Raw genomic sequence first — 15559 nt, 5'->3', positions numbered from 1 at the left:
TTAGCTAGATTGTCCATTTAGCTATTTCTCTGAATTCAGAGAAATGACTCCACAGGCCTGATTGTCCATTGGGGTGGGGTCTGACCCTAGTTACCCTGTCATTGTCTTCCTCCCTCTCCACCCCTCACTTACATTCACGCGTATGTTGGTAAATGACAAACCAAGCATTTCAGCAGAGCATTGGCACTGGCCACCTCTCAGGTAAGTGTCAGCTGGGGTGTCATTCGACAAGACCCTCCTATTTCCATCATTGCAGACAGCATGGACTTCTCAAGCATGACGCTGACCCAGATCAAACGCCAGGAGATGGATTCCCAGGTAGGAACTCCATCTCTAAGTCTGGTCAGACTCCATTGCCTATGACACTGACCCCACATATTATTCCCATGGGGAGAAGTCAGAGAGAAACTCGCAGGGGAAATGAACACAGAGGTACATATCACCCCAAGAATGAACGTAAGTGATGCTGGAAGAAACAGCGGAGGTGGACAGAGGTCATTAGTAAAGATCAGAATCTTAACTCTTGCCCACCCGTCTTGGTCTGGCATCCCTCAAAATGTTATCAGCTCTCTCCTAAGCGGACCATAAACTGGTATTTAATAGTCTTATATTGACAATTTTTTGAAAACTTTCAATATGAATTATTTGTATATGACCTTCAGGGTTTTTTTTTTAAAAGTCAATCCACTGTTAACCCATCAAAGGCGATGCCATTTCTCAGTTTTAGTAAAGTTATGCCATGCAAAATAGGATCCTGGAGAATACCTGACATCCTTGTTCTAGAATTTCTGGTCACAGTCCTGGGGTAAAAGTCCAGCTTGAGACTGGTGAAGTCTATACTCAGCATTTTTAGGAAAAGTCATGTGCCAGGTGTCTGTAGACACTGAAAGAACTGGGCTCAGTTCTGTTGTCTCTGCTGAGCTACTGCAGAAGCAACTTACCTATATTGTATGCAAGTATGTGTTTTAGAATTATCCCATGGCGGGGCAGGGAGAACAGGAAAGAGTATTGTTGAGACAAGTCTGGCCACGAGTTGGTAGTTGATGGAGCAATATGAAAGGTATATGGTGGGGTTCACTGTACCAGTCTCCATCCTTCTGTATATGTTTTACATTTTCCATGATAAAAAGTTTAAAAAGCAAAAAAAACCAAACCACCTTACTGGGTCTAGTTGCTTCCTCTCTGCCCATCTTCAATGCATGCAGCCTCAACATATTGTAAAAATGTAAATGACGACATGTCAGTTCCCTGCTTAAAAGCTTCCGCTGGCTTCCTTTGGACTTCCTTTGGACCCAGACTCCTTCCCCTGGCCCGTGGGCCGCAGGCGTAACGATCCTTGCCTATTGCTCCAACCTCACCTCATGACTCTCTCCCGGTCAAAAGTTACTTCCTGAGAGTAGCCTTTGCTGCCCACCCTTAGTCTTTATCACTAAGTCGCCCTGTGTCATTTGCTTTATGATCAGGTCTTTTCTTGTTCATTAGTTTGTCTCGTCCCCCCATGAGGTAAGGGGTAAGCAGGGACCTTGTCTGTCTGAGCACCACTGTGTCTCCAGCACCTGTAACAGAGCCTGGGGTCCATTATGGGAGCTCAGCAAATATTTCTTGCAGTAATAAATAAAATAGTTAATGAGGAGGAATAGCCAAGAACCAACCCTTCCTTTAGTGAGATTGTACCTTTTCCTGCACAATAGTAACCCTAAGTTATACCAACCCCTCAAAAATGCCAGAACCATTGTATTTGGTTCCTGTCTAGACTTCCAGAGAACTGGGGTTGAAGGAGATGGGTTACAACTGGATTAGAATGTATCATATAGGTAGACTAAACATTAGAGTTGTCCTTTTCTTTCCATTTTTTCTCTTTTTATTTATTGAAATAGAGTCGACGTACACTGTTACATTAGTTTCAGATGTACTACATAGTGATTTGACATTTGCCTACATCACGAAATGATCATCACAATAAGTCTAGTAGTCATCTGTTTCCCTACAAAGTTATTACAATAATACTGACCATGTTCCTTATGCTGTATATTATACCCTTGTGACTTATTTATTTTATAACTGGAGGTTTGTACCTCTTAATCCCCTTCACATATTTCACCCCCCTCAACCTCCCCTCCACTCTGTCAACTACCTGTTTATTCTCTGTATCTGTGAGTCTCTTTTCATGTTATTTTGTATTTGTTTTGTTTTTTAGATTCCACATTTAGGTGAGATCATATGGTATTTGTCTTTCTATGACTTACATCACTTTTCAAAATACCTTCTAGATCCATCCATGTTGTCGCAAATGGCAAGATTTTTCATTTTTTTTAATAGCTGAGTAGTATGTTTTTAGTTAGTGATTTATCAGAGGAACGTAAGATAAGCCCTACTCCCATTTAGGCATTTGGACCGTAAAGTATCATTCATTTCCAGTAGAGGGTCCCAGTGAGAAGGCATAAAAGCCATTGGGATAGATGGATGGACGAGAGGATGGAGAAATGAGAGCAGAGACGAGGGTGAAATTGAGGACTGGGTAAGCTATGGATAACATGGACGACGAGTCCTGGACCACAGAGGAAAGGGATTAGGTCGACATGAGACCGTTCTCAGGTCCCTGCTCAAAGCAAAGGCCACTTTCCCCACAGGTTAGGGTGCTGGAGCTAGAAAACGAACTGCAAAAGGAGCGTCAAAAACTGGGAGAGCTTCGGAAAAAGCATTACGAGCTCGCTGGTGTTGCCGAGGGCTGGGAAGAAGGTGAGCCAAGGACTGGCACAGCCCCCAGGGAGGGAGGTGGGGGGATGCTGTGGGCCTCCCCCTCCCATACAGCGGAACCAGGAACTTCTCCCTCCTCCCTTCTATTCACAGGGCATCTTTTTTTTTTTTTTTTTGTGCGGTATGTGGGCCTCTCACCGTTGTGGTCTCTCCCGTTGTGGGACATAGGCTCCGGACGCGCGGGCCGAGCGGCCATGGCTCAGGGGCCCAGCCGCTCCACGGCACGTGGGATCTTCCCGGACCGGGGCACGAACCCATGTCCCCTGCATCGGCAGGCGGACTCTCAACCACTGCGCCACCAGGGAAGCCCTCACAGGGCATCTTTTTTCTCCAGTGGTGAATAACCCATAAGCCCCAAACTGGTGGTGAATAGAAAGCTTTTGTGGTCATCTTTCAAGACCTGAATGTTGACCAGTGGACTGAATGGTCACTCACTCACACCATTGCCTTCCAGACCCAGTTAGCCTGGTTTTTCTCCCCAGGAGTTTAGTTTCAGGCCAGCATCAAGTTGAGTAGTGAATGAATGAATAGTGGTCAGTGAAGGTCCAGCAGACAGGGCGAGTGAATTCCAAGCTTCTGGCTGCCTAGAGCCAGCTATGGGTAGCAATGGCGAGAGACAGAAAGGGTCAGGAGCTAGAAACAGTGTGGAGTGGAGAAAGGTTCACCCCACCAGCCCAGGGACTCTTGGTCGCCCGGAGTCTGTGCGGGCTGCTTTTCTAAACATCCAAAGTAGCCAACTTGATCACAACCAAGATCGTGATTCTCGTTGGGCTCATTGACTCTGGGAGCCCACCACAGATGCCGCCCAGTCATTCCTGGACACTTGACCCAGGGAATAGGTGGTTATGATTATGTATTTTAGAGCCCAACCTGGCGGCCGTTTCTGTTGGCTAGATGACTGTGTGCGTGCACCAAACACTATGAAGCATAAGTGACACTTGTCTTTTAGGAACAGAAGCATCACCACCTACGCTGCAAGAAGCGATCACCGAGAAAGAATAGAGTCACACCGACGTCCCACAGGTCAGAGTGTAAATCCTTGTTGCCCATCTGTGTGTGTGTGTGTGTGTGTGTGTGTGTGTGATTCCCCCAGTCACGGGCCAGCCCCTGGGAGTGCACGCCACGCCCCTCATCCGGTGCTGAGCACCTGCCCGGCCTTCCAAAGACTCCCTCCACAGCCCATGATCTGTGTTCTCTCACTCCTCCCCCACCGCGAAGAAGAGGGGAGCCCAGGGCCACCCCGACAGAGGGGACCTCCCTCCCGGTCCTGCCTGTTTTACCCCCAAACAGTTGGTGTCCTTGTTGGGGGGTGGGGTGGGAGGCTTGTTGCTACTGCTGTTGAGCTGGAGAGCGAAGATCTTACGCGTTTTCTTTTCTGTTTTCTTCTCAGCCTTTTCCGTTTCATCATTTGCACAAACTTGTGAACACTGGGGGACTGGTGGATTCCAAACCGTGACCCGACCCTGAGGCTGCACAGAGTCGGAAGAAGAGCAGAAGTGTCCTGGCCGAGAATGCCAAGGCAGTGCCCCCCTCTTTTGGCAGTCCCATGGATTCCCACTGCTTCTTATGGTGGTCGGGTCTTTTTTTCCCCAAGTTTCACTCACATAGCCAACACTCCCAGGGGATCGCCCCTGAAGCCCTGAGCTATTGGGGGCCCCTAACCACAGCAGCTCACAGCAATGGTGCTGCCTAGGCTTCGCCACGGTGCTCCCCGCCGGCCCCCCGAGCCGAGCGTCCTGCTGAGCAAGTGTGGGTCAGCCGAGGCCACTCCCCGGGGCCGGGCGGAAGGAGAGCGAGTGCCTTGCCTTCTAAAGCTGGAGCCCAGCCGAAAGCTCTGCCCACCTTCACAAGTGAGGGGCGACAGAGAGAGGGAGAGGAAGGGTGCACACAGCCCAGGTCTTCAGGAGGCCACCTTTCTTGGAAACTCCTTGTGACCGGGCTGAAAAGCCTTATCCCATGCTTGAACCCAGCCGGTGAGAGTAGCCACACTTCCTCCCCCCGGAAGGAATCTTCCATGGCCCCTCAGTTGACACCTCCCTTCATACCCAGGCAGGGCCCTAAGAGGGAACACGTGAGGGGTTTCCAATCCCTTTCTCCAAATGTCTGCCTTGGCACCCTCTTGAATCTCAAGAAGATAGTTCCATGTTCTACCTAATGGACAGACCCAGAAGATCAGGCCAACTTACTTGCTCCCAGCAGGAAAGACCCTGGGCTTGGTTTGGTACCTTGAATATTCTGACTGATCTCCATTAGCAGCAGTGCTGGCAGCAACCAGGATTTCAGGTGTGACTGTGGCTAGGCTTGCGTTGCCGCCTGAGTACATCCGTCTTTAAGAATCGGAAACAAGACCTAGAGGCCATCCCGATCTGTCGTTGCCGGTTTGGGTCTTGAAGGGGAAAGCTCCTCAGAGCACCTGGGTCAGGGAAAACGAGAGGGGGGCCACTGGCTCTGACCCCTTCCAACCACACATCCCGGGCCCTGGCTGCCTCGCGGACAGGATGAGGACAGAAGGAGCTTGAACGACGTCCTGGAGATGGGCGGCCCGCCAGCACTTCTTCACCTCCAGATGGACCCCAGCATTTAAGTGACCTTCCCATCTTGGACAAACAACGTCTTCCTTCCTTTATCTGTAGCAATTCATAGGTAGTAGCCAACAAGCACTTCCCAGGACCTGTCCCCAAGGACCATTGCTGAGTGTTGCTACGTGACAGGTTGTGAGACTCCCTTTTGATCACTGTGAATCAACTCTCTCTCCTTCCTAAGCCCCCACCGCCGACTCCCTTTCTCTGCATTTTCTAACTAGGGCACTCAAAAACCTGCGTCCCATGAGCTCAGATTATGAGACGCAGATGTGTGATCTCCATACTGGGCTGAGGAGGCGGCAGCAGTAGAAACTGACCGGTCTTACGTTTACTGCTTCTTTGTGCTCAACTATTTTTCCACCCAAGCCTCAGAAGGAATGATGTGTAGCATCCCTGGCCCAGCTGTGCCTATTAAGCCAATTGGTGTGTTCTCAGCATGGGTCAACACTTCCAAACGTGGCTGGTCCTCACTTCCAGAATCAAAGCCATTCAGACTATTGTGCTCCAAATTACCGATGGGGGGAAAATCTAGTATATGGGACCAGATTAGGATTCCCTGAGTAACGCTCCCTCTAAAAAGAAGCCACAGTAATTTTTAAAACCTTCATGGGCTTCTCCGGAGTAATAAGACAGTTAAGAAAGCACTTAAACAGGAACACAGGCTAATTCAGTCTCACATGAGGAAATATAGGTCAGAATTAGTATAATTACTTTTATAATCGCTTGACTCAGAAGCTAGTCCATTCTCTAGCCCAAATCAAAATGTCATACCTTGGCTACTCTAAAAATGAGCGTGTTATCCTGGGTGTGAAATGCCTTGGTTAAAACAGGAATCACATCCTCAGGCTAAAAATGAACCTCACAGCCTTTTAAATTAGTCACTGAGCATCATTCGTGACTTGAGTCTCATGGGTCAGTGTGAATGGGTCAGAGCAAGGCAGGACAGCAATGAAGTGATGCCTTAGCGTTGACGAGAGGCCGAAATACAGCCGTATCCATGATTTTAATTGTGTAGCACAGTGTCCCATATCTCTAGAGTAAGGATATGAGTGTACATAATAAGGAAAAAACATTGAAGGAAAGACCTACCTCTGTGGGGTTATTTATATCTGAGCACGGAGTTTAAATGAGACTCGAATTTAGATTGTTTGCTGATTCTGCTGCCCACAACAGGATCCCTGAATTGGAGTCCCTGACCCAGTGGCTGGAAGAACCATTGTCCAGAGCATCCTTTCTTGGAAGTGTCTGAGCTGCCAAGGCAGATGGCAGGGTTTACACCGGGTACCACGGGGATCATGAGCTCATGTCTCCAGTCCGGTTGGTTTGCTTCGGCCTCTCACTGAGGAGCTGGTTTGGGGTTTGCACCTGGGTGGCGCCTGCTTCTTGGCCAGCTCCTTAGTCTAGAGGGATCTCCTGGCTCCACTTACCTTGGTCTTTACCAAGTGGTGATGTTCTTGCTACCTTCTACCACCTTTCTGCGTCTCTGGAAATCCTTTCTGCCAGTGAAAGCCTTCAGTCCTGGCATTGGCCTTCCAACCAGACTGGCTTTGCCCGGTCTCCGCCATCCTCGGTCCTCCAGAGACCGCGCTGCCTGTTGCATAGAAAACCACCACCTCGGGCCTGCCAGCCATCAACACAGCATACCGGGCCAGCTGTCTACTGCTCACATCTCCCAGGTCCAGACCAAAATACAGGATTAGCAACCCACAGTGGCAACTTGGCCTCTCACCCCAGGAGCCAAAGCAACATGAAACAATTGGTCAAACATTGTTGGGTCCGATTCTGAGAGTAGGTGATTTCCAGACATGTCTTTCAGGTGACCCTCAACTACCTCAGGTTTGAAGGCCCTAAATTAGGCTGATTACTACTCACAGGGACAAACTGAGGGGGTTCAGATAAATCTTGGTGATAATGCAATTGTCTCAAACTTATAACAAACTCTTTCACATTTAGGTTTTCAGGGATGGGATTGGGTTTTTTCTTCTGTTTTTAACCTTTTCCCCAATTTTCCATTAGAATAGTTCCTATAAATGAATTTCATTTTTCACTGAGTGCCTACCTTCCCAGGGCAGGTAGCCACTGGCTTTGTTTCCTTCCAACAGTACTTTTATTATGGTATTAAGACTTTCCTTTGTATAATACATTGCATCTGTGTTTTCAATTTTTCAATAAATATTTCAACCTGGCAATGGAGAGGAGTGGTGATAACTGACCAATCAATGTGGTTTTGAGGTCTGGGGTTTCAGTGAAAAGCCTACATTTATATCCCAAGGTTCACTGAATCCACTTAGCTCTGCACCTCTGGGAATGTGTCTTAAAAACAGGACATTTTCTGAAGCGTAAAACTATTGCATTTCCTATGCTACTTTAGAAAAAAGAAACATTAGTTTGCACCCCTTAGCACTTTTCCATCCTCTCTATCCTCTCGTCCTTGGGAGTGATCAAACAGTGTCTAAGTGTTCAATGTAGTACTGTAATTTATCTAGAAGGCCAGGTCACTGCATGAAATCTGGGGTCTTGAGCCATGGATATGCCTTTCTCCACCCTAAAGATGTAAAAATAATCTGCCATCTGAAAAATGCATGGGGCGAATTCTGCTCGGGGCCAGAAGCTGCCAATCACAAGGGGATTCAGAGCGAGCCGGTCACGGCTACCAGAGGATTTGCAGAGGGAGCTGACAGAATGGGGCCGGCTGCATGGTGACTTTCCCCGGCAGGATCGTCTGTAACCTAATGCTGCCAGTGCGTTAAGCCAACAGGACCTGCCAGGGAGGAAGGGAGATGGGGAAGGCCTGGGGTTGGCAAGCAGGGGGATTGCCCAAATGACTCACAAAGGACAGAGAGAATGAAGCAAGCCATCGGTAGAGTCTGTAACTAAGGAGGTCAAATAATCAGGAAAACTGAAGGAAAATAGTGTTGAAAGTGCCCAGTGGGGAAGATGATCTTGATAAATACAGAAAACGGGAAACCCTTGCCTACAGCTGTGTTTTTCTGCTCTCTCTAGCAGGATGCAAAGGTAAGCCTGCTCCATTTGAAGCCCCACTGATAGAATGGACGGTTCTTGGTCACAGCCCTCTTGCATGTCACTCCTGGAGCTTGAGTGTGAAACTGAGAGGTCCAGAAAGCCAAGCAGAGAACCACCGGGAGCAAACAGGGGCCCCAGGCTTTGAAGTGCCTTCTCCCCGAAACCTGCACATGACACTGACCAGGTGCCCCAGAGGCTCTGGTACTTACCCCCTTAGGGGTCTTTCCGGGGCCCTGTGGCCAGGCCCCAGTTCTAAGAGGGCAGCCTGGGTGGCTGGTCACTCTGGCCAGTGGAGTATTTCTTACGGGGAATCGTGAGATCAGGCCACCAGAATGTTTTATGGCTAACAAGCCGTAAAGAAGGACCGAGGGGGAGTTAGGGTTTATACAGACAGGAGCCAAATTTGTTTGGGACCTAGGGGTGGCCCTGGCAAAGTGAAAATGAACAAAGGGTTGAAATGAGCAAGTGGGAGGGTAGCCTAGATGAGATTGAAGCCAAGGGTATATAGCCAAAATATCCTATATATCACACTGTTGTGATTTAAAGCCAGTGAGATTTGATCTTGGTCACCATGGCTGTACTCAGCCTCTAACACATTACCCAACGTACGTTTAAACATTCTGGAGTGAATGAACTCTTTTTACACCACATTCTTAGTTATACACATATGTTATGCATCCGTTCATTGCACAGGCTCTGAAATTTCCAATGAAGCCTTTCCGTTCCCTGCCCTTACATTAACATACTGATTAGTCATTGTTAAGTGTCTGCTCTACCAGGCACTGGGAACACAGTGGAGAGCAAATATAGACGCGGTCCCGCCCTTCTGGAGCTTACAGGCTATGGGAGGAGACAAATAGGATAATCAAATAATCACAGTAACAAGTGTGTAACGACAACTGGAGGAAGTGCAGTAAAGGAACAGGACAGAGTTCTCTGAGAGCATGTAAGGATGCCACTGGGGTGGGGTACAAAGAGAATTTCGTTTTTACCTGGACTGTTTTCTTTTGATGGGGTTCAGGACGTGCTACCCCAAAATATAGCACTTTGGCCTGTGGAATATTTGAAACTGAAGGAAATTGAGAATGGCATATGGAGGAGGGACTTTCTGACCTTCCTCTGAAGCAGATCATGTGAGAGGTGCCCTGCTTGTACCCAGAGGAAAGGAACCTCCTTATCTCCACGTGAGGGATGCCGAGAGGAATCTAAGCAGACCTCGCTGTTTCCCCAGTTTCCTACGCTCAGCTCGTGTCCTCTCGTCCTCTCCCATTTTCCCTTAATTCTCCACTCTTCATCCAATCGAGCATAAACACACTCAGGTGTGACTGCCTCTTTAGGTCTTCATTCCCTTATGAAGGCTCCCACATCACATAGAACTTACATCAAAGACATTTGTGTGCTTTTCTCATTAGTCTTTTGTTACAAGGGCCCCAGCTGCGAACGTAGAAGGGTAAAGGGAAATGACCTTTTCCCTCTGTTATAGTTTCTGGCAACCACGGAGGGATGGCTGGGACACCTCATTGGCTCTGCGGCCTGTAGACAGGATCCTGGGAAAACTAACCAAAACCAGTGAAAGGTAAGAATGTTCTACCAAAGTCAGCTCTCCCGGGTCTCCGTCTGTAGGGCCCAGTTGAGAGAGGAAGGTAAAAAGTATCTCCTTGTCCCTTCCTTTTCTAATTCAGATTAGCACGAGAAAAACATTTGTCAAAATTAATTCTTTGGATTGTGGGACTTCCCTGGTGGTCCAGTGGTTAAGACTCTACACTCCCAATGCAGGGGGCCCAGGTTCGATTCCTGGTCAGGGAACTAGATCCCACATGCATGCCCCAACTAAGAAGTCCGCATGCCGCAACTAAAGATCCCATGGGCCGCAACGAAGATCCCATGGGCCACAACTAAGACCAGGCACAGCCAAAATAAATAAATAAATAAATATTTTTAAAAAATTATTTGGATTGTGACTCTGGTTGAATTTGGTTTGGGGGGCCCATTGGTTATTGATCTTGCTCTCCTGTTTGTCAGCTCCTGCTTTCCTGTTTGTCTTGTTTTTTTGTTTGTTTTTGCGGTACGCGGGCCTCTCACTGTCGTGGCCTCTCCCGTTGCGGAGCACAGGCTCCGGATGCGCAGGCTCAGCGGCCATGGCTCACGGGCCCAGCCGCTCCGCGGCATGTGGGATCTTCCCGGACCGGGGCACGAATCCGTGTCCCCTGCATCGGCAGGCGGACTCTCAACCACTGCGACACCAGGGAAGCCCCCTGTTTGTCTTGTTTTGTGTCCTGGGGGCTCGTCTTGGCTTTCCTCCTGCCAAAGCATGAAAATTGTCAGTTCTTGCCTGTGCAGGAGGCCAACCAGCAGGTAGGGTCCCCAAGAATATGGCTGCACAGAAATGTGGGCTGTACCTCATTTGCAGCTAACATCCTACGAATTGTTCCCAGCTCTCTGGGGGAAACAATGATCTTTCTTTCTTTCTTTTGGCTCTCTTTGGGAGTGGCTCCAGATCACAGGAGGACTGCGTACTTGCACCCTCTGTGTGGAGGCCTCTTGTGTCCTCTGTTAAGTCATAAACAGCTTTTACTGGTTTTGGTTTTGAGTCAGTTGGCACAGGTATGACTTTGGTTTTAAAAAAGAAAAAAAGGAGTGGGTAGTCAACACTGCCAGGAATATTTGTTGTTCATCTCAGCTGATAATAAGATATTTGAAAGAATTTTTTTCGAGGGGAGTTCCCTGGTGGCTTAGTGGTTAGGACTCGGTGATTTCATTGCCATGGCCTGGGGTCAATCCCTGGTTGGGGAACTAAGATTCCAACAAGCCGCGCCAAAAAAAAATTTTGTTTTAACGAGCTCTGTTGTCAGAAGTTGGCTTAATTGGAAGCTGATATCCAGACCCTGATAGGAGCTATTTTTTAAGGCGTCTCTTGTTTGTGTGGTCGTGCTGCTCCGTGGGAACTTCTGTCCACTGAAACCCCGTTCTCGAGCCCCTGCCGACTGTATGGTGCACCAGACCTGTCTTCCTCCTTTTTTTCCTTTAATGTTTTATTTATTTTATTTTATTTATCTCTTTGTGGCTGCATTGGGTCTTCATTGCTGTGCGCGGGCTTTCTTCTAGTTGCGGCGAGCGGGGGCTGCTCTTCGTTGGGGTGCGTGGGCTTCTCATTGCAGTGGCTTCTCCTATTGTGGAGCACCGGCTCTACCCGCACAGCCTTCAGTAGTTGTGGCTCGCAGGCTCTAGAGCGCAGGCTCAGTAGTTGTGGCGCACGGGCTTAGTTGCTCTGCGGCATGTGGGGTCCTCCCGGACCAGGGCTCGAACCCGTGTCCCCTGCATTGGCAGGCAGGTTCTTAACCACGGCGCCACCAGGGAAGCCCTGTCTTCCTCCTTCTTGTTGACATGATGCTGCTGGGGATAATTGGATCGTCATTGGATTCTTTGGGAAACATAAGATCTCCCCGAACTGGCCCCTCTTCAACCTCTCCCTTGCCATTGCTTCTGCTTTTTTCCCCGTGCCTTCTTTGATCTTCCATCACTTCCCTTGAGTCCTCTGCTGTGACTCCCTTCAAGCCCCTGGCTCCTCCATCCTTCTGTCCACCTCTGCCAGACCTTGTTATACACCAGCCCCTCAGCCACTTGAACTTTAGGCCCCTGCTCTCAAGGGACTGAGGGTCCCCCAGAAGCAACGACCTGAGGCTGAAAAGGAAAAAGGCTAATTGCAAAAAGGCTGACTATTTTATCCACTCAGATGAGCTTTGGAGACATCCAGACAGCCGCTAGATGTCTCCTCAGTCACTCACCTAAAGCGTAGTTCTCAGCCTCCATAAGATTACCTATCAGGTCAAATGAAAATCCTAGAAACTTGCTCCACAAATATTGATAAAAAGAATTAGCCCTTATATTGAGTAGGTAACCTCAACTTGTCCCATTTGCCAGAAACACAATTTGGTTAAAAATATAAAGTAGGTATAAGGACTTCCCTGGTGGTCCAGTGGTTAAGAATCCACCTTCCAATGCAGGGAACGTGGGTTTGATCCCTGGAACTAAGATCCCACATGCTGCGGCATAACTAAGCCCATGCACTCTACAGCCTGCGCACCACAACTAGAAAGAAGCCTCTGCGTCACAACAAAGATCCTGCGTGCCGCAACTAAGACCCAACTCAGCCAAATAAATAAGTGTTTTAAAATATATATATAAAGTAGGTATAAACCAGTGAGTTTGTATTACTAAGTTTTACTGACGCATGCTTAAAATTATAAAATGAAAGCTCTAGGATCACTGCATTTGTCTGTATGTATGCGTATGTCTATGCATGTATATTACGTTTAGGTGATTTTTTTCTACCTTTGGATGGTATTACCAAATTAGTTATAAAATCCATTAAAGAGGCTCTATTTGAATTGGCTTAGAGATAAATGAGTGAGAAGTCTAGAAACTAACCCAATTTTGTTTTAAGTTCACATGATCTGGGATAAATATTTGGTAAATAAAGCTAGTCTTAAAATTGTTGGCAAAATAAAAACGGGCATGTCTTTGGAGTTGTCAGCATTAAATATAATGCAGACATACAATTTTTTCCCACCTAGGTTTATACTAAGTCAAACAAGCTTAAGTTATCTCTGCTAGATACTTAAGATTATAAAACTATAAATCCAACCTAAGAACAAAATTTACGATAGAAATGAATTGCTTGATGTGTCAAGCATGGCAATTTAAAAAATTATGTTTGACTTTGAAAGCTCTTTGCTTCTGTGATATTTTTGATACGTGCCTGATTTGTCAACGAGAAAAATAACTTGAGATGATGGCTAGCTTTGTTTATTGTCTCATGACATTTTCACAAGCAAGTCAAGCATTGCTAAAAGTGTTAAGAACAAGAGAATTAAATAGACATGAATGAAAAAAGTTTATAAATAAACTTTTCAACAATAATTTTATTTTCTAATATGTATACTTAAAAATAGGTTCAAAAACCTTTTGACAACTTGAAACCTTAAAGCTGTTCTAAGTTAAGTGATATTCAATGAATATCTAGATCATTTCCAAATAAGGTAAAATACTGAAACATTAATTGCTGACCATAAGTTTATTTATTTGGGGCTTCTTAAATTCTACAGAGACAAAAGATATTCGGGTTCATTAGTGAACATGAATTTTGCCACATGGAAAATTGTACTGTGACAACAAGATCCTACTGTATAGCACAAGGAACTATCTTCAGTATCCTGTAATAAACCATAATGGAAAAGAATAGGAAAAAGAATATGTATATATACGTATAACTGAATCACTTTGCTGTACACCAGAAACTAAGACAACATTGTAAATCAACTATACTTCAATTTTTAAAAATTGAAAATTGTACTATAAGGAAGCATATACCCATAAAAAATTATGAGACAGTATATTTGTAAAATGTATTAATCTTCTACAGAATGATAGTATGTGGCAGACAGTTCACAATTGCTTACTTCCTAGTGTTCACAGAAAAATAAAGATTATTAATGGGTAAAAATTATAATCAACATATGTAAATGAAACTACTAGAAGCCATAAGGATGAAGTGAAACAGCTATATATGCCAAACATGCAAAGTATGAAGGACATATTTTTGTTAATGGAAAAAGAGAAATTCAGTCCTAAAATAGAATGACTGGTTGTTCTAGAATGAGATGGAGGAAAAGAATAGGACAAAACCCAAATGGATTTTTTTTTTAAATTGTTGAAGGTTTGTGGAAAAGGAATCTTGGAAAAGGAATCTTATTTTGTGTGGTCAAAGCTGGCTAGGATTGGACAGATTTATTTATAAGGTTTCTTTTTTTTTAAATTAGCTTTAGTGTTAATTGTACACTGATACACACCTAAAATTTGGCTTTCTCTGTTAAAATGACAAAGATTTCTTAGATTAGTGGTCTGTTCTTAATAAGAAATTGTAAAAAAAAAAAAAGAAAAGAAAAGAAAAGAAAAAAGATTTATCTTTTAAGTAATCTGTCTGGGAAACCAGATTTTGTGTTTTGTAATTATTTTCTGTGCTTCATGTTGTCTTTATCAGGTCTTTGATTGAGTCTTCTCAGTATCAAAAGAGCTAAGTTTTGTTCACACCCATGTGACCTTCTGTATTTGCCTTTAAAATCGTTTATTGTCACTTTGGTTAAAAAGATGACTAAGGGACTTCCCTGGTGGTGCAGTGGTTAAGAATCCACCTGCCAATGCAGGAGACACGGGTTTGAGCCCTGGTCCGGGAAGATCCCACATGCCATGGAGCAACTAAGACCGTGCGCCACGACTACTGAGCCTGCGCTCTAGAGCCCATGAGCCACACCTACTGAAGCCCGCGTGCCACAACTACTGAAACCCATGCACCTAGAGCCTGTGCTCCGCAACAAGAGAAGCCACCTCAATGAGAAAGCCCGTGCACAGCAACGAAGAGCCAATGCAGCCAAAAGTAAATAAATAAATAAATTTATATACAGATGCAAAGGAGATGTAGGTGAGATCACTTACCAAAAGTAGAGTGGAATGGAGTGGAAAGTTTGTGGCAGACTATAGAAAGTTTGGAGGAAATGTAGTTAATATGACAGCAAGGTCACAAGAATGGATAGAAGAACTTCCAGTCTACAATAGGAAGGAGCACAAAGCTGTGAGAAAGCACACATTTGTGGAGGAGTGAGAGCAACGTTCTTTGCTTTTCACCAGCCATGTTTGGTATCTCTGCAGCCAGACTGGAGAAAGCACACAGCCTGGTTTAGCGAGGGATGGAAACTGGCAAAAAGGCAAAGTGAAAAATCACTGAGGTGAGAGTTGAAATAATTGGTCATAATATCCAAGCTATCTGGGGACAGAAGAGAAGCCCAGAATGCTGCTGGTTAGAGCAAGAGGGCCCTACAGGCTGGATTAAGGATGAAAGTGTATTTGAAGTAGAACTGGAGGAATGTGAACTATTCTCAATAAAATGAAGGTGTGAGAGGAGTGACAGAATCAGAGTTTGAAGGAATTTCAGAGTTTGAAAGCCACCAAAAGGGCTTTTCTTTAACCCTCAGACTAGTAGAACAGGTATTAGCTGTTCAGTTTGGGCTAGATCTTGTAATAGAGTTATTGTAATGGAGGAAATCCTCTTACCAATTGTTTAAATAAGTGCCGGTTCTAAATGCACCGTTTTCCAGGCAGTCTTTATAACGATCTGAGTAGCTTACAAAGAACACAACAAA

At 45.9% G+C, this 15559-nt stretch overlaps 1 protein-coding gene and 1 non-coding gene across 2 annotated transcripts in view; both read left to right on the top strand.

Annotated features, from left to right (window-relative positions):
• Positions 1 to 7521, top strand: part of HIP1 (huntingtin interacting protein 1) — a 153131-nt gene extending 145610 nt beyond the window's left edge. The window contains exons 29-32 of the mRNA XM_060032258.1: positions 257 to 318; positions 2631 to 2739; positions 3707 to 3780; positions 4148 to 7521. Of these exons, the coding sequence (XP_059888241.1) occupies positions 257 to 318; positions 2631 to 2739; positions 3707 to 3759 (224 nt within the window). The 3' untranslated portion in view covers positions 3760 to 3780; positions 4148 to 7521. The remainder of the gene's footprint in view (positions 1 to 256; positions 319 to 2630; positions 2740 to 3706; positions 3781 to 4147) is intronic.
• A 2575-nt stretch (positions 7522 to 10096) lies between these two features.
• TRNAG-CCC (transfer RNA glycine (anticodon CCC)) lies at positions 10097 to 10169 on the top strand. Its single transcript has one exon. It is a non-coding gene; the product is annotated as a tRNA-Gly (tRNA).
• The last annotated feature ends 5390 nt before the right edge of the window (positions 10170 to 15559 follow it).

The sequence above is a fragment of the Delphinus delphis genome, chromosome 15 (genome assembly GCF_949987515.2).
Source record: "Delphinus delphis chromosome 15, mDelDel1.2, whole genome shotgun sequence".
NCBI lineage: Eukaryota > Metazoa > Chordata > Mammalia > Artiodactyla > Delphinidae > Delphinus > Delphinus delphis.
This window is presented reverse-complemented; position numbering and strand designations above follow the sequence as displayed.